This window comes from Anoplopoma fimbria, chromosome 11 (genome assembly GCF_027596085.1).
Source record: "Anoplopoma fimbria isolate UVic2021 breed Golden Eagle Sablefish chromosome 11, Afim_UVic_2022, whole genome shotgun sequence".
In the NCBI taxonomy this organism is placed as follows: Eukaryota; Metazoa; Chordata; class Actinopteri; order Perciformes; family Anoplopomatidae; genus Anoplopoma; species Anoplopoma fimbria.
This window is the reverse complement of record NC_072459.1, coordinates 16,400,467-16,419,609: the sequence shown is the minus strand read 5'-3', so window position 1 is coordinate 16,419,609 and position 19,143 is coordinate 16,400,467. Positions and strand designations below refer to the sequence as shown.

The 19,143-nt window shown below is 40.9% G+C and overlaps 1 protein-coding gene across 1 annotated transcript; it reads left to right on the top strand.

Annotated features, from left to right (window-relative positions):
• Positions 1-1,441: 1,441 nt before the first annotated feature.
• Positions 1,442-10,765, top strand: cbx6b (chromobox homolog 6b; the record flags this gene model as incomplete). Its single annotated transcript, XM_054607346.1, has 5 exons — positions 1,442-2,209; positions 6,987-7,269; positions 7,678-7,919; positions 9,205-9,384; positions 9,806-10,765. Coding segments are annotated over 5 exons (1,704 nt in total), but the record flags the coding sequence as incomplete, so codon positions are not given.
• Positions 10,766-19,143: the final 8,378 nt, after the last annotated feature.

Here is a 19,143-nt window from a genome sequence, read left to right as displayed (position 1 = left end):
AGAACCCACACCACTGCAGCAACGCTATTTACAGCCAAAAATGGCACCAGTGACATTTAGTGTGCGAGCTGAATACAAATTTGTGGAGCTCAGACATCAGTCTTACTTATGTGTGAGGAGTGATTGGTTTGTATTTACTTTTCCCGGTCTCTTGTCTCCGTCTGTATAGGAGTACTTAACAATCTACTTTACTATTCTAGTGGAGACTAGAGAGCCCCAGCTATTTTCTGCTGCAGACACGTCTCACAATGTCTCATGCCGTCTCCCTCACCCATCTTCTATTAGAGCTTTCAGAGTCTGGGTATTTGAAAAGTCTTAGCTTAAATCCCCCTTAATACTTGTGTGAGAATGCACATCACACACTCACTTTATACACACGTCAAAGAGTTTTCTCACACCTGTCTTTGTCTGTGTGTGTGTTTAATTTTCCCTCGCTCAGTTTTTCTCATACATGCTCATAAATATGTTTTTTTAATTACTAGTGCGTGCATTTGCATCACATTGAGATTAAAATGTATGTTTTACTGCCAAGCATGGATTAATGAAAGCTACCCTAATATCAGCAGGTCTGTATCGGGCTCTGCAACACACACACACACACACACACACACACACACACACACACACACACACACACACACACACACACACACACACACACACACACACACACACACACACACACAGGCACATAAACCCCCACTAGGTCCATCATTCTGTCATCTCTGCTGCTGTAGAACTGTTCCACTGGGAGCCTTGGGGCTGACTTATGGCCATATTGCATTACAGTAGGTTGGTAATGTGTTGCTGAGCAAGAAAGTATTAAGCCCACGGGAGGGGGAAAAAACTATTTCCTGATGTAAAACCAGTTGTTATGCATGCAGAGGAGATCCAGTTTAGAATTTGCATCTTCAATGAAAGCTTGAGGAAAAAAGAAAAGTGAGAAAGAACACAAAAATGTACCTTCTCTATACAATGTGACTCCTAAAATATCTGATTTGTTATAAGAGCAAAAATCGTTGATTACACAGATTACACTTTAAACACTGCTGGAAAAGTCAGCCCCAGCCTAAAAAGATAACATGTTCAAAGATGTGTGCTATCAGTCTGCATGGATCTCTCTCCCTCTCTCACTCCCCCCTCCTCATTCTGCCTCAGTATTAACAGGCTGGATTCTGCCTGAACACAGAGGACATGCGCGCAGAACAGGGGGGAGGAGGTCTATCACAGACCGTTTCTGATCTTTTCTGTTGACTCAATTATGGTGCAATACTCGCATTTTCTTATCGCCTGTTCTTGTGGAAAAGAGGAAAAGTGAGGATTTGGGTTTTTTTTTCTCTAATATTAACAGACATGAAAAAAAATTGATGCTTTTGTTTCTTTGGAGCTTTAAGTTTCTTACGGAGTCCGAGTTATTATTATTATTAGATTTTTCTAATAATTGATCGCGCCCGTCGCCACCCTGAAGTTCATTGTTATTATCTTAGCCGCCGGTATGGTGGCCTTCATCGGAGCGGTAATCTGTATCATCGCCGCCGTCCACACCGGATCCTCCAGGGCTGCCGCAGCACAACAGCGACCAGCAAACGACAATCACTCGCTGTATCCGGACTCCGGGGCTCAGAGCCCCGCTGCTGCGGGTTCTATGGCCCGGCCCGGATCTTTGGGCGCTCTCCATGGTTCTGAAACGCCTGATTCGGAAGCACCGACCTTCAACATCGGGCTCAGCGGTCCGGACGGGGTCACTGGACTCACAGGTCACGACCCAACGGTCAGTCGACTCATCTGCACGCCGATCCCCGCCGGGGAGTGCAACCCGAAAAACTTTCAGCAACAAGCTGAAGATCCGTCGCTGTACGCGGGGGAAGACTGGGGCTACCTGCGCACCACCGCGGAGGAGCTCCGGCAGACCGTTCTGCAGCAAAAGGACCAGATATTAACGGACCAGCGGACCATCAGGGATCTGACGGGGAAACTATCCGACTGCGAGAAGGGGCTGGACGGCAGAAGTAGCGGCGCTGACAGACGCGGGAGCGCTGCGGGGCTGTGGGGGGGCAAAGGCACTGCGGAGGAGAAGCACCTGGAGCGGATCATGGTGCGGGACAGCCCGGGTTCTACAACCGACGGCGTTCACTTGCTCACGATCAGGGCTGTGGATGAACTGGAGCAGGCTATCACTCAGCTCAAAGACCGCATAGAGAAACTAGAGGTAGGTAGAGGGTGAAGAAAATAACACCTCCACATAAAGCATCTCCTGCATGCAGCTAAAACAATACTTAGGAAGCAGTCTTTGGTCCCATATGATTGGATTTTGGGGCCATAAAGAAGGATCTCCCTATTTGTTTGACCTAGAATGGTGTTTCATGGACTGAAAACAGCTTTGGAAATTAATGTATCCTACTTTAACTCAAACTCTAGCTACATTTTGCAGTATTAAGTGAGTTGACATCCATAGCTATTTTTGTCTTTTCTCCACTCTTATAGTCCCTTTTAGGATTCCTGGGCATGCATGAGTGGTTTATGAAAGCAAGGGGTTTTAATATTGAATGAGAACAAATGAGTTATCCAAAAGCTTTTGTGTGTGATATTGGATCTTGGCAACCAGATACATAAACAATATAAGACTCTTTATTTTATCTTCAAACTTGTAATATAACCATTTAACATAAATGGGGGATAAAGGGGGGTAAAGGGAGAGGAGAAAAAAGTAGCAGCAGCAGCATGAGGAGGCAGAGGAGAGAGTATAGCAGAGTAACATGACACATGCTCTCATCTGACCAGAATCCAATGATGTATAACCTCATTTCGGGACAAAGAAATACCATACATAATTTATGAGTTGCCTATATTTGTAGAAAGCGCAAACTTAACGTGATTCTCTGCAGTGTAGTACTCCTTACTCTGTAGTAGCATATATAGGACATGTCCATATGGGTCATTTTCTTAGGGGATTAAAAACACTGTCTGTTTTCCATATGCCCACTGACAGATGGCAAGAGCGTTGATTAATCTCCATGTTTTAAACTTTTCAGGAATACATTTACCTTTGACAGAATGATATTGAATGGAATTTCAAAGGTTTTTGTAGTTAAACCTAAAGCACAATACTGTAGCTTGTATGTATTTTAGCATCCAAGTCACGTTTCAGAGTACAGCAGCTACATGGCCTACTTCAGTAGCACAGTGTGGTGTTTACTTCAGAAGCTATGGTGAATATAGAGGACGAGCACTCATCTGGGATTACTAGTCAGGTCAAATAATATCACTGCATTCCAAAATGTATACATTTTCTTTTGACTTTTAGCACGTACTGCAGCTGCCCTTTCAAAGTACGTAGCATTGCCAGCGGTATGCTTTCAGTTGGGACATACAACTACGACCCTCTTCCTAATTTATCCACTGAACAGAGGATTGTGGGTCCAAGTAGCCAGAAGGATATGCAGGCTTACATTCTGCAAAAAGCGATTCAGTAGAACATCCTGGTATTTTTTGCATACTACATTTGTCATACTATGTACTGGGACAACCATACATGGTATGGTTGTATGGGTATTGGAACACACACTTAAATTCCTATCACCGTTAGCATTCAAGACCAGATCACGTGAAGCACACAGGATGCAAATGGTGTAAATGTTACTGTAATTATTTTCCATTTCTGGCGTAGCTACCAGTACACTTGGTACCACAGTTGCTACATCAGTAAGATTTCCATCATAACTAGCAGCTCAATAATAGTGAGCACTCTGTAAATCACACTGATCCAGCTCCAGTGTGGAGATCCTTTGCACTGTGCTTTACCTTTAGTGCTGGCTGTGTGGAGTGTTTTCCGACCTATGCTCTGTGGCTTATTTTGAATTTCGTTGTTGTCATTTTTAAATTGACCAAATGATAGAACACTCTTGTTTTCATGCAGATGTTTTGCATTAGGCTTGTTAATAGGCAGCATGCATGGGTGTTAAATGACTGCAGCAATGTTTATATGGGCCGTGAAAGTTTGACATTTATGCATATCTAATTCTAAAATGATTCACTGCTGTGATCCAACGTTTTGGCACTTTATAAAATCTGGCAAAAATGCAGAAATAGCAGCTTTCCTGAAATAGAAGTGACAACTAAGGTTTTTCTTGAGTACCTCAATAATCAAAGCCATCAAGGAAGCTTGAGGTTCTATAAGTGGAAATGCTGCATGAAACCATAAACAACTAGGCTATCTAAGATCTGACCAAAAGCTCAGCAAGCTGCTCTGTCAGGCTGAACTTGGGTAAAGCGTTGCTGTGAGCTGAATGCTAACATTATCATGCTAACATGCTCACAATGACAATGCTAACATGTTGATGTAAAGTAGGTAATGAATCATGTTATCTGTCTCAGTTTACCCCGTAAGCATGCTACCATTTGCTAATTAAACAAATCAAAAGTTTGACCAGTGAAAATATGAAAAGTTAAAGGGATCTTATACAGTATCTGTACAAATTTCACCAAACAACGTACTGCTAACGCTGATGGGAACGTCATTAGTATTAGCAGGTTTTTGCTCATAAACTAAAGTATTTGACAAATCAAAAGTTTGACCAGTGAATGGCGATAGATGAAAAGTTAAGGGATCACCAAAGTTATACAGAAAATATCTGTACCAAATTTCATGACAATATGGAGTTTCTAGACCAATTAAAATGCTCATGATTCCTGAGATACACGTGGCACCTGGTATGGTAGCCCCGACCATCAGTGTATTTATAAGTGTGTGAATGTGACTTGTGTTGAATATCACTTTGAGTGGTCGCTAAGACTAGAAACTCCCCCCAAAATTGGTTAACAACCTAAATAATAAATAAATGAGAAATTTCACTATAAGTGAAAATGTTTCACTTACTACTCATACTAGATGAAAGTCATCCAGATATCCATGCTACCAAAATCATCCTCTTGGAAGCATGGGTATCTGCAACATTTAATAGCAATCCATGTAATAGTTGTTGAGATATTTCAGTTAAGCAGTGGACCAACAGACAATGTGTGGCTGATAAAAACACAAGAGGCTACATGGTTGTCAGGTTAGTGTGAGGTATATGTAGGATTGTACACTATTTTATGTCTTAAGAACAATAACGACGCCTGTTGAAAGTCCCTGGAAATAGATTTCATAACCGAACCTGAGGGAGGATAAAACAAACGCTCCTGCCTGGAAATGAACCGCCCCCGTCAGGTGCAACCACTTCCACTCAATGAGAGGCTATATATGCTGCCTCCCTTCCTCTGCTCCCACTTTTTTGACCTCAGTCATGATGTGTGCTTCCTGTATATTTGTTATCTTCTTTCTCGGGGGGGGGAGTAAAAGCATCGTAGTGTGCAGTGCATAGCAAGATCCAGTTTTAAAATAACTATTACAGCAATGTGTTAGTATTTAAAGATTATTATGTATTGTGCCTTCCGGGTTGGAAAATGTAAAATAAGGACATTGCTTTTACTCTATCCTTGGTATTTAGGGATAGTGATAAATCCACTGAAGAACACATGTTAAATATGATGAACTGAGGATTACATTGGAAATTCCATCCATCTTGACCATGCATCTTTTTTCTGGACTAAAATGAATACCTGCACTTTAGAATCTTTGAATAACCAATGCTCTAACTTCTCTTATAATCCATGATTTACATGCATGTGTTAAAATGTCAGATTGCCACATAGTAGTTATAATTGTAGGTAGTAATTCTTCTCTATGGCTTTACTTTATATGTGTTGTATCTTATAGCTACATGTAAGCACTGAGCACACTGAATGTATCTGTATTACATCCTTTATGATGTCTCTGTATTTCTACAGTACACTGTAACACAATGTTCAGTGGATATACTGGACCACGCAGGTTTTAGGAATCTTGCAGCGTATGTAGTTCCCACATTCCTTCCCTTGTGGTTTGTCTATTTATTTCAGTGAACCATTATGCAAGGAATCCTAGTCATTTGTTGTTGACTGAAATAGTTGGTTATCTGGGTAGCCCTTTCTGAAATGCAATAATGTATTGCAGTATGCTTAATTGACATATACATGAGATGGCAAAACTTAAAGATAACCTGTCCACAAACTTCATGTGTGGCACTTGGATACAGACAGTTATGGTATGCTTTAATGTAACATTGTTTGTCACAAATGGGCTTAAAGGTGCATAACCTGTTTTGCTTCTGACAGAAATTACAGAGCAATATGAAAACATCAATAAATAAAACCCAGAATCAATTCTAAGTTATGCTGTAAAAGCATGCTAATCCTATGGAGTACCTAAAGTGTGAGATTCAATATAAAGGGAAGAAAAACAGCCTGTTTAAAGGAAAAGTTTGACATGTTTTTAATTAATGCTTATTTGCTTTCTTAGTAAAAGGTAGATGAGAGACTGATTTCACTCTCACATCTGTCCATTCAGTATGCAGTTACAGCCGGAATTCAGTTAGGTTAGCTGAGCATAAAGACATGGAAACGGCGGGAAACACCTAGCACAGCTCTGTCTGAAGGAGACAAAATCCAAACGTTCTCTAATTAACCCGTTATACCTAAATTGAATAATCTGTGCAAAAAAAACCAAGATGTAAAAACTACAATTTGTTGCTTTCATTTGAGATAATTTGTGATTTTACTGTGGGTTATGTGCAAGCTATTTCTAGCAGGGTATCAACCTCATGGTGAAAAAGTCTTAAGACAAAACATTAACTACAGCAGTGAAACCTTAATTAATGAGCCCCGTTGTATATCCAGCAGTGAAGTAATGTCTCAGCAAAATGAATGATCTTGGTGTAATAACTTTTCCTTTCATAGGCATGTAACCGAGCTAATGTTGAGATTCACTGCGAAGGTCGTAAATACACTATTACCTGAACTGTTGGTTTGTTTAAACATAACAACGACCGCAGACTGTATTTTACAATATCTTCCTGTAAAACCCACACTGTGAACCAGTTTTCATCCACTGTCTCCCTCCTCTGCAGTCAGACATCGGCCCATTTCCTCACAACCAGACAGACAGCAGCACCTCAGGAGCACCAGAGGGAGGCAGCGTGTCGGGCGGCCCAGAAAGGTCGGCCGATCCCGGGCACAGAGCAGGTGCTGACAGGCCCCTGAGGATGGAAGACTTGGAGGGGGAGCTGGAGAGGAAGGTGGAACTGCTGGAGAAAGAGAGAAAGACCCTGAGGCTGGAAACTGAGAAGCACAGACAGGAAATCGACCAGGGCATCAATAATCTACACCACCGAATCTCAGGGCTGGAGGGAGGTCGGTATTAACATAGGGGAGGAAATGAAGGAAATTATGTTTAAATAAAAAAATTAAAAAACAAGTATACAAAATGAAGTGAGGCATGATAAGAGACTTTAATGAATCATCTGCAGGAGGACTCAAGTCACTAATGAAGAGAAATAATCTGGCATAAAAGTTACCTCAGATGTTAAATTTTTGTATCAACTCAATCAAATCACGCCATGGGGTTTCTTTATGATGAATAAATTATGTTTAACTTCTGCAAAAGAAGGAATAAGATCAAAAATACTATGAATTCCATGCCCTGTCTAAAAATATAGATCAGTTACATAATATGAGAAAAGCAGGAAATCTATTTGATCGTCTTGCCAGATCGATGATTACATTGATTTCTCTATTTGGTTTCCATACTCGTGCTCTCAGGTGTCTCAGGGCATTCCTTTCCGGAGGGCTACAGGCTGTCCTTCCCAACTCGGACAAACTACATGTACGCTGCTGTGAAACACGCCATCCCGGCGCTAAGGGCCTTCACCGTGTGCCTGTGGCTGCGGCCCGCGGCGGGAGGGATCGGGACGCCTCTGTCCTACGCTGTTCCCGAGCAACCCAACGAGCTGGTGCTGCTGCAAGGCCTGCACACCCCCACTGAGCTGCTCGTCAATGACAAGGTATGCTTTCAGTCAAGAGACTACACTATATATCTGAACTGACCTGTCCACTGTTTGGGTGCAATTGATTTTCTGGAGAAGATTTATGTCAAGGTTTGTGGGTTATATTTCAAACTATTTATTGATTGATATGATATGTATTAATAAGACGACACAAACCTTTTAGAGTCTATAGAGAGTATCGTTATGAATACATTTTCGGCAGAAATTTATTTTAATGAATGCAATGGTATATAGAAACTGAATACGTTGACCTACACTTATATTTAAAAATCCATAATTATTGATTTTTGAGATCATTTTGCAATATATTAAACACCATAATTCCAGTATAAATTGCTCAATATCTCAATTATTGCTTGAAAAAAAAAAATCAAGATTTACATGAAGTTTGCATGCATTACTACGTATTACATAGTAAATATATGTGGAGTACTCTATCCAAACAAATAAAGGTTTTAACATACACATTGTGATATTTCAATCTGTATTAATATGTTGTGTTACTTGTTAATTTAATGTTATGGTGCAGCCGTGGAAATCTGCTTCATTTTAGGAACTTGTTACAGTACATTTATGTTAATTAATGTTTTCTTTAATAATATGTCAGTGCCTTTTGAATAAAAAACATACAGGATAAAGAAAATCTCAAACAGAGAGTACCTGTTAATAACTGTGCTGTAAGTATCTTGATCCAAGAGTCTGTAGCACTGATCTGGGATAAATGTGGGTTTCTCGATGTCAACCAGTGTACAAATTGGTATCTTTGTTTTTTTGTGCTTTATATAATTGCTTTTTAGTAGGCTTACACACCAGTATCTCTGTGCTGTATGGAAACAGGATTATAGTCTTGATTAGAATCTCTTATGTCTCTTACAGAAGAAGTAGTGCACTGTATTAGCATGCAAATAAGTCCAACACATCAAACGAAAGAGCCAATTTAGCAGACAAGCTAAATAGCCTCATTCATGTATTTAAATGGAACATTAATACACCTACTTGACAGCACTGCAGGGTGGTGTAGTGCAGTGCAGTGACTGGTATAATTCAATGAAGTTATTATGGTAATAGATGCCTCGAGGAAAAGTTTTGTGTCCTTGGAGGTAGCAGGATGTCTTTGGGACTTAGGGAATACTGCACAACAGCCAACAGAGGAAACAGGAGAGAAATAAGATAACAGCGGGACGTCACACAGCTATAGAGTTACATCCTGTCTCACCTACAAATGTGTGGTGTAGAAACATCGAATTCTTCTGAATTGCCCTTTTGCTCTCCCCTTTGCTAGGTGGCGCAGCTGCCTCTAAACCTCTCCAGAGGCAGCTGGCAGCACATCTGCATGAGCTGGAGCCATAAGGAAGGAGCCTGGCAGGCCTACCAGGGGGGAAAGCTGAGGGGCGAGGGCCACGGGCTGGCAGCCGGACATCACGTCAGACCTGGAGGAATGCTCATACTGGGGCAGGAGCAGGTGAGGGCATGAATCACAGAGTGAAAGACTAAATAAATTAAGTTTTCAGTGCTTGGAGTCAGGTAAGGCTTTCTCCAAAAGAGATTTCATTTTGAATGCCCTTCAGGCCTATGCTGACTACAGCATAGGATGTTGTAGTGTTTGTAAGGTGTGCTTCTGCATAATGGTCTGATACATCACGGTTACAGCCTAGGGGGCCCTCATCCAGATCCAAGAGAACCCCTCTCGCACGGCCTATTTGTTCAGTAGTCTTGTTTTCGACTTGTTTTTATGACATTTCCTTCATCTTGCACACAAGGAAATCCACAGTCCTGTACAAAGCAGCAAAACAGTTGAGGCTGAGCCTTTATGTGTTTGTGAGTTAAAGTGTTTTTGTCTTCAATCACACTCTTTCTGTAACTTCACACTTCTTTCTCTCCAGGATTCCCTGGGCGGAGGGTTTGACTCATCCCAGGCTCTGGTTGGAGAGTTGTCCCAGGTTGGTCTTTGGGACCGGGTCCTGTCTGCCAACCAGGTTGCCAGCTTGGCCCGCTGTGGCAAAGTAACCCAGGGCAATGTGGCCCCCTGGACCGAGAACGGAGTTGAGGTTTACGGTGGAGCAACCAAGGACCCGGGAGAGCCTTGTAGTAAACACAACAGGAGTTCTCAATGACTGATGAGGGATGGGGAAGTGACAGAAAGAAGGGTGGGGTAAAGTTGATTCTGCCCATTATTAGCACTGCTACATGATTATTTTAAACATCTCTATGTGGCATGGACTGATAAGTTTGTAAAGAATGGAAATGAATGGTATATATCTATATGACGTGAGTACCAGAGGGTTCGCAGTTACTTTACCACTCTACTAGTAATCAATGCCATCATGGAAGCCCACTGGAAAATTGTGCAATACAACATGAGATTCCTCATAAATGTAACTGATTAGATTTGTCTCCAGATTCAGGCCACACTAAACTATTTTATCATTGGTCCACGCTAACGAAAGCAACTAATGTAAATGTTATTGATGTGAATACTAGCAAACAATTGAACCTTCTGCTGGCTATTCATTTGTGAGCAAACAAGCAACGACACAGTGATGTTCAGCTGACCAAAAGTAAAATAATTAGCTAGCTAACAAACTGTTGTTTACCTTTAAGGAATTGTTAAACATTTTGGGAAATATGCTTATTCGCTTTCTTTCTCATGTCTGAACAGTAAATCAGTAGCAATCTAATTTAGCTTAGCATAAAGACAAAAAAGAGGGGGAAAATGTTATCCTGGCTCTGTCCAAATGTTACGAGACCTACCTACCAGCGTCTCTAAAGCTCACTATTATATCTAGTTTGTTTAAACCGCACAATTAATATTAAAATTAGTCTTTTGAGACTTTGTTTTTTGAACAACCATTTGTTTAACAAAGCTAGGCTAACGTTTTCCACCTGTTACCAGTCTTTATGCTATGCAAAGTTAGCTGGCAGCTAGTGGTAGCTTCCTACTGGCGTGCATAGCTATATGGGCGTGGCTCTTCTTTCCAAACGCTCAAGCAAGACTCGCAAGAAAGCAAACAAGTGTATTTCCCAAAATGTTGAACTGAAATCTTGAATCAGATTAGAGGAGCTGTTAAAACTGTTCAAACATGACCACTGTCTGTTTATTTTTCTGAGACGGCAGAGCTAGGAGAACTTCAATGAGTTCACAGCTGCTGTCGAATAAAAGCTGTTGACCTACACCTTGGCTGCCAGTAGTTATGCAAAACTTCAGATTTCCCTCCATGAGTGCAGCATGGTCGGGGATGGAGTTAATTAAGAGCAACGACAGTTTTAGAGTTGGGAGTCAAGGTAAGGTGATCGAGATTGTTGGAGAAAGTGATGAGAATATTAAGTAGTAGATGGCACCAAGGGGTAGATGATGAAAGAGAAGGGAAAGGAGGAGGACGGGGGGAAGAGATGGAATGGGCACTTTTAAGAAGTGATGCCACATTGTTTTCACCTCTGCATGATGTATTCATAAACCTGTAATGTCTTGCCACTGCACAGTGCCTCCTGCATCCATGGCTGGTAGGTGGCTGTCTATGTGTTTGTCTGTAAGGCCCAAGGGTCTCTAAAAAACATTACTGAACAAATCTAAAGTCTTATTCCCTTAGGAAATCACCACCGCTAGCAGAATGTTTTTTGGGGAAGGGCATTTTATATATATGTCAGACAAGCCTTTGCCCCATTTATGTCATTCTGTGCTACATCTTGCACTCTTTATTCTCCAAAAATACACAACATTCAAATTTACATTATGCACTCACAGTCATTTTAACATTCCTTGATGCTGACTGTTTCTTCTTTGCAATTGTATACATGCAGCCACTCAATTAAGTGGTTTGATGAAATAACAACCTGCAACCTCCAACTCTTCCAACCTTCTGACATTCCATGCATGAGTTGTACTGTATGTTTGTTACATGCCTCTGTGCATCCGGTTTGTTTCTGAAAATCCATCTCTGATCTCTTTGATTGTTATTCTTCACTGTTGTGTGAGACATGACGTTAAAAACAGATGGTCCATTTCACAATTTCAAAAAAAAACTGGCTCTCCCTAGCATAAAAAAAATATCCTTAGTGGAAAGTGCCTGTCCGGGTGTTTGAACCCATGTAAAAAAATCATCTAATTTAACGTCCTGATGGAAAATTCACACTGCAGGATATTTTGAACTAATTAAGCATCAGTGTTTCTGTGAACTCCCTGGTGGATGTTTAAGATTTTAGGGGTTTGATAAATCATTTGAAAACACAGGACTTCTTTGCAGTGCCGCCAAACTGATGCTAAATCAGGTCAAAATCATCTTGCTGTGCTTAATAGTGTCTTTGATGATGCCTCTCAGTCTGCTGTGTTGTTAATTATATTATGCCTGGTGTCTGTTCAGCTTGTTTCAGAGCTTTTTGGGGGGGCTTTTTGATAGTGGTGTGGCATTATTGTCTTTGCAGTTATTGGAATTGAAAACTTTTTAACTCTATTGAAAATGCTTTTCTGACATGACATCAGCTTTTTTTTTCACTGTATGCATTGGTATCTGTCTATTGTCATGTTGAAGTTTGTACAAATACTGTGTGTCCACGTGTTGTATGGTGTTGTATTGTTCTGCATATTTGCCATGTACAAAACCTCAAATCTTTATTAAAGTCCTACTTTTCAGATCTAAAGAATGTGATTACTGTCATAGTATCTTATATCATGTCAGCTTCAGAAAAGAAGTGCAGTTGATTAAGTCTACAAGTGATTCTGTCAGCTCTCTTATTCAAGGACACGCGCACACACTTGTGATCCAAGGGCAGCAGCAACAAAACCTGCTGTACGTGTCTCCGAGACCGGAATCCACAAGAAAAATACGTATATTTCTTTGAGAGCATTTTAAAAAGAAAACCCCTGAGCCATCTCCCTTGGGTGCAGCAGGTGCAAATGTGAGTTAAGAGTAAATTGATTTGGGAGACCCAGTGAGTCATCTGTTGTGTCCTAGAGCTACTCATCTAAATTTGAAAAAACTGTTTCTATTTCAGTAGCATGTGTTTTAGAGGCACAATGGGTTCAAGACCTCACATTCAGTGAAAGTCTAAAATGGACAGCACACTATATTAAGTACAATGAGAACACATGAAGCACACAGTACATAGAACGCACAATATTCTGCAGAAAACAGTGACTCTATGTGTATTTATTGTTTATACATTCAATTATTCAAGTCATTCAATCAAGGCACAGCCTAATTAAAACTGGGATTTGAAATGAATGGTTTGAACTATTTTGGAAATGCGCCTTTCGTGCTGAGAGTGACACGAGAAAATGTATACCACTTCCATATTTGTTTGCCAAAATACAAAGCTACAGCAAACAGCCAGTGAGCTTAGCTTAGAACCTCTAATGCGCGTTTCGCCTGAGAGTCACTCGTTAAAACGGTCACTTGTTAAACAAAAACACTTCCATGGCTGATATATAAGCTATTAAATTTGTTGACTGCCACCGGACATATAAAAAATACTTCTTTAATTAGCACCCATTTTAAAACTCAATAAAGACAAACCTTTGAGTCTATGTCATGGTATTTGACGTTCTTTACATGACCACAAATAAAGTTGGTATCATCTAGTGACTTGTATGTTCGTAATTTCTTGCTGGTGTGACATTACACGCTAGGTTTCTTCACCAAGACATGTATATATCGGGCCACTAAATACTGGGCCACTTGCTAATACATTCTATATACATTCTTCCCACCTCTCTATCATCCTTCATTCTCACCTCCCCCTCTCCTCCTCCCAGTGGACCCCGCTCATGTCCCATATATTCAGCAAAGGCACATGCATAAGTGTACCGACTGAAAAAGAGAGACAAAGTCGCATCCCTGGCTCTGACTTTTCAAGGTTGCCGTCACAAAACTGTAATTTTAACAGATATTTGGGGAAATTGGAAAGAGCAAGCATCCAAAAGATTTGTAAAGACACACAGCTTACTGTTTGAGTAGGGAGCAAATCCGTTCATATATGCCTCTACACCTAAAGACATAAATCATGCAAGATATTTTTGATTTTCTCTTGGGCCTCAGCAGGCTACCAACACAATGTGATTTGACAAAACATTAGGTGACTAATAGTGAAAAGGCAACTAACACAATGCCAGCAGCTAACAGATGCTAGGCTAAAGCAAGGTCTGCAATCCCTAATTAGAACGAGTCAATCCATTAAACCGCTCCAGTGGATAAGACACGACTGAGTGTTGCTTGTTCACGCCCTCCTCTCTTTTACTAATGGATTTACAACTTTAGTCCATCAGCGGCTCTGCTACTCGTGCCAGAGAGTCACACTTAGCTCGTTGGTGTCACACAACTTAGATCTAAACCAAGTCAAAATCCCGTTAATCTCGTTACCGTGTGGGTGAAGCCTGCTGTGTGTGAGAAATTGATGTTTGCAGAAACCTCTTCAACGCTGACGTTTCACTTTTTACAATCATGTTCTTAATGGGTGAAATACCACACTCTTGTTATTAACATGCTTTCTTATCTACATACATGTATCGATGGAGCAACCTGTTGAGGCTGAAAAGGTTTAAAAATGTTCCAATACAAAAAGCATTCATGTTTCATGGCTGTAAAGCATCTTGCAGACATATCTGAACAGTGTTATGCAATATGCAACAGATTTACAGGCTTATTTTTTTGGTTTTGCTTCGTGTCACACCTGCTTCGGTGCTGTAGCTTTAACAAAATTGACTGCCACCGCCGGCTTGTAACTGCTTCTGGCAGCCTGTCGGGTTGTTAATTTATTTTCTCTGTGCTTTTAACGATTCGGCACAGAGACGTAGGAGGGGACGCAAATTCATTGTGTGATTTGTACACATAAAATCAAATCTCTTCTCAGATTATTCCTCTCAGTTTAGCACCTCAAACAAAGATATAGGAATTGGCGTCTTTGTATTTCTCACTGAACAGCCTGCAGCACCGTTGGAGGACACTCTGATACTGGCTGTAGCAGGGATTTAACCTCCAGTTCCTGTGAAACGTCTCTAACCACCAGGCTGACCATCTTCAACACATATCATCCACAGCCACCGGAGGATTCCCTGTTGGATTACCAATCCCAATCTAATCTATAATGTTTCATCTAGGAATGGACAGATTGTAATCCCATGTAATCCATGAAATGGATGGACCATCAAACAGAGAGTTTGCATTATATTAAATTAACTCTCCCAGTCCATAAATCCACTGTTTCGCTGAAAGTGAAGTCCATGCTGTTAAAGTGTGATCAATTTTCCTTTACAGTGGATTAGAGACCAGATGTGTGGTCTCTTCTCTGGATATGGGGGACTTTTGTATGACTCAAAGCTGCATATATCTTCTCAAGCAAGATATATGCTGCTTTTTCATAAAAGATATATGTGTTTGACTGGTGTATTTAATATTTTTAAATAAGTACTCTTCTGTAGAGATTGCCACACTCCTTTACATGTACGCGATTCACTTCATACCGCAACGGCTTGAGTTGTACAATTTCTACAATACACAGTGATGTCACCAGGTAATGGAGTACATCTGTAAGTCACTGAACCAAGATGAGGAGTGAAACCAGCGGGGGTCGGCATATACAAGGTTTTCAGGGGGTGTTAGGCTACTCTTTAAAGTTGTGATCCTCAAAATTTCAGCCGTTGTTGATTTGGTGACATATGTGGTTACTGGTGTGAACGCGTGAGAAAATCATTACTGAATCATTCCTTGTCTTTTTCTAGGAAGGTAATTTGAATCCTGCAGAGGAATGGCAGACTCTGACACTTAGAATGAAAACTACTACACAGAGAGTTAAATACAGAATGTAAATACGTTGAATGTTTAGTGTTGAAAATATAGCTTGAAACTTTAATATTTGGGTTATTGGGTTTCACACCCAGCGGAGGCATTTTGACACTTTGCGGTCATCATGATAACCGCTTTCTATCAAAATCCTTAAAACCACCTACTCATCACTTTCCATTTTGAACCAGAGCAGGTAATCCACCTACTCAGCCTCCACATGGCAGTTTACCAGAATCGTTTCTCTTTATACACAAACACACACACACACACACACACACACACACACACACACACACACACACACACACACACACACACACACACACACACACACACACACACACACACACACACACACACACACACACACACAAACACACACGGTCCAAAATCCCCACAGAGGCTCCATCTGGACAGGAACACGCTTTGCTCATCCTCCGTCTTTGTCTCCCACTTTGCATCTCATATTCCTCCCTCCCTCCCTCGCTGATCCTCCCTGGTATCTACAATATTCTTTCAAGTGCAGGTAGGTGGCCTTGTATAACTGCCAGGACAAAGCAAAGCTGTAATAAAAATGGTCAATGAATTAGCTTCCTCTGAGGCCGCTTGTGTTAAAAAAAGTGCATATCTTGGTGCTGGAGAACTTCACCCCAAAGGGATTATTTGGTGATAGATAAAAAACAGTTTGTTTCATCTGCCATCAGAAAATAACAGAGATCCTGGTTATTTAGTGTAGTGTGGCTGTCTGTTTTCCCCTAGCTTTGATGCTGTATATTGTTAAAAAATAATCCAGCTGTCTTGACTCACTTGTGGTTGTGTAAGCCATGTTTCAGTCAGTATTTATTTGGACTTTGGAAAAAGCTATATTTCACACGTTTTCCCACGGTCGATGGTCTTATTAGTTGCTTTGTGAGTTCTCTGTTGCTGAATGAAATCTAAAATATGCAGACTTCTGCTGGGAATTCATAAATCACTTAGCATTCACTGACTCAATCAGTGAATGGTCATGTTCCGGGTATCAATATTGCTGCATGAATTAATAATGTGCATTTTTGCATTTTCATTTCGTTATTAATGTTAGTTTGTGTTTCAGACTGAGGTTGTGCATGTTATACCTGGAAACATTCATTTTTTTACAAGACTGTAAACACACAACAATACTTGCAAGGAAATGAATGAATAAAAGCAACATACACGTAGTATGAAAAGTCATAGTGGTCATTGTTTATATGAGGATGTCACACATATTTGGTTGCAATAACTGGCAAAAGACTGAACAGTATATATAAAATGTCAAGATATTTATTCATCTATAATTTATTAAAGTTTCAATTACACAGTACACTAATAAACACACACACATACATTCTTACTGATTCAAATGTTGTATAGAGGCAACCTCATTCTACATACTGTACAACTGCAGCTCCTCTTCTTCATCAAAACATTAATTAGACTGTGTTTTATACGTTTAATAAGTACTTATTTCCACACTAATGTCATCCTGACATTTCCCTCTAAATCTCCTTCACTCTCTCTCCTCCCCTTTCTCTCGATGTCTAATTACATCTCTGTAGCATTCTCAACCTTTTTGTCCCTCACTCCAATTCCTTTGTGCTGGGGTGAAGATTTGCAAGTTAATCTGTGAAGCACATGGCTCTTTGGCTCCGGGCTTTGGCCAGTGTGTGTGTGTGTGTGTGTGTGTGTGTGTGTGTGTGTGTGTGTGTGTGTGTGTGTGTGTGTGTGTGTGTGTGTGTGTGTGTGTGTGTGTGTGTGTGTGTGTGTGTGTGTGTGTGTGTGTGTGAAGGTCTGTGCAGCATGCTTGGCTATTGGTCATGGCTGTCTGTGACAATCCCCTTTGTGTCTTCATTCATCTATGAAACACACCCCGAATTATATGGATTTTGAACTAAAAAAAATGACCAAGGTGTGTGTGTGTGTGTGTGTGTGTGTGTGTGTGTGTGTGTGTGTGTGTGTGTGCGTCTCCAGGCAGGAAGCTGACAAATATATGTTTTTATCTTTACGATATACAGTTCAGTGTTTGGAGCTGAGGCACTGTACAAATCAATCATTCTTAGCATTTATATTCAGCATCTACATCTTGTTAATTATTCATGATTAGAGACATTTTATTTCTGCATAAACCACAAAAAAGGAAAGAATTAGAGAGTAAAAATGTGGTGTGAAGAAAAACAAGTGTGAGAAGATGAGAGGAGTGTGGGAACGTTGGTGAGGGGTGAGAGATTCAGAATGACAATGTGACAGTCAAATTTGCAACTTTTCATATGCATACAAAGAATGAGAAACAAAAAAGGAAATTGAACCTAGTAACAGCAAATCAAACGCAGTATCATTAGAACATAAAAATGAGTATGTGTGCAGTAGACTGCCATCAACCTGTGAGCTTTGTATGTACACAAAACTGATTAGTGTACACAAGCAGCTAACGAAACTAATATATATAAATGTGTTGTGCATCCCTGTCACCCTCTTGACACCCTCCAATCTTCTTGCTGCATTTCAATGTGCAGCATGTGTGTGCCTGAACAGACTGTTTAAAAAGGCACCGTCTTTGTGTTTTGCCCTCCAAATATTTTCTGAGCGCGCACACACTCGGGTCCTCTGAGGGCTTTTCATGCAATCTGCTGGAAATCAATTTTCTGCTTGGGAGAAAGATATACACAAACAAGGGTACGCGCCCACACACACACACACACACACACACACACACACACACACACACACACACACACACACACACACACACACACACACAAAAACTATTTACAATCTTGGATTTTTGCTGACGACCTTATATTGAGAAAATTAAGAAGGACTCTCTCTCTCTCTCTCTCTCTCTCTCTCTCTCTCTCTCTCTCTCCCTCCCCAGGTGTCCCCTCAGCTCTCTCCCCTTCAGTATTTAAAAACGCAAGTCAGGAAAAATAAACCGGCAACCCACGTCTTCAGTCTGATTGCGAGAGTAATGGATCCTGAAAATTCCCCACGCAATCACTGAATAAAACTCATTAATTAAGGATCACAAGCGTGTATCAGCCGCACGACACGGGCGCAGCTCTCTGAGTCAGTCCTACTAAGTGTGTTTTTCTGTCTCTCTCCCTCCACACGTTGTGAAGTTGCAGCTGTCATCACATTTCTGGGACGTATTCGAAGTGAGGTGTAATAAACAATCATGACTGTTGTGTGGAGTAGAAGTAGAAGAGAGTCATAACCAGAGTGGGATTGTTGTATCCCAGTGTCACTTTCCTCCTACTAGTCGTGCTGCTGTAATCTATCCACCTCAAAGGCATACATGCTGCTTCATCACAGACCACCTGATGCCCTGTTTGTAAGCTGTGATGACCTCTGACCACTCTGTGGAAAGCTGCCACCCACAGCCCTCTACTGAGAAACAAGCCCTGAGGACCAGAGCTTGGCTGTGTATCCAT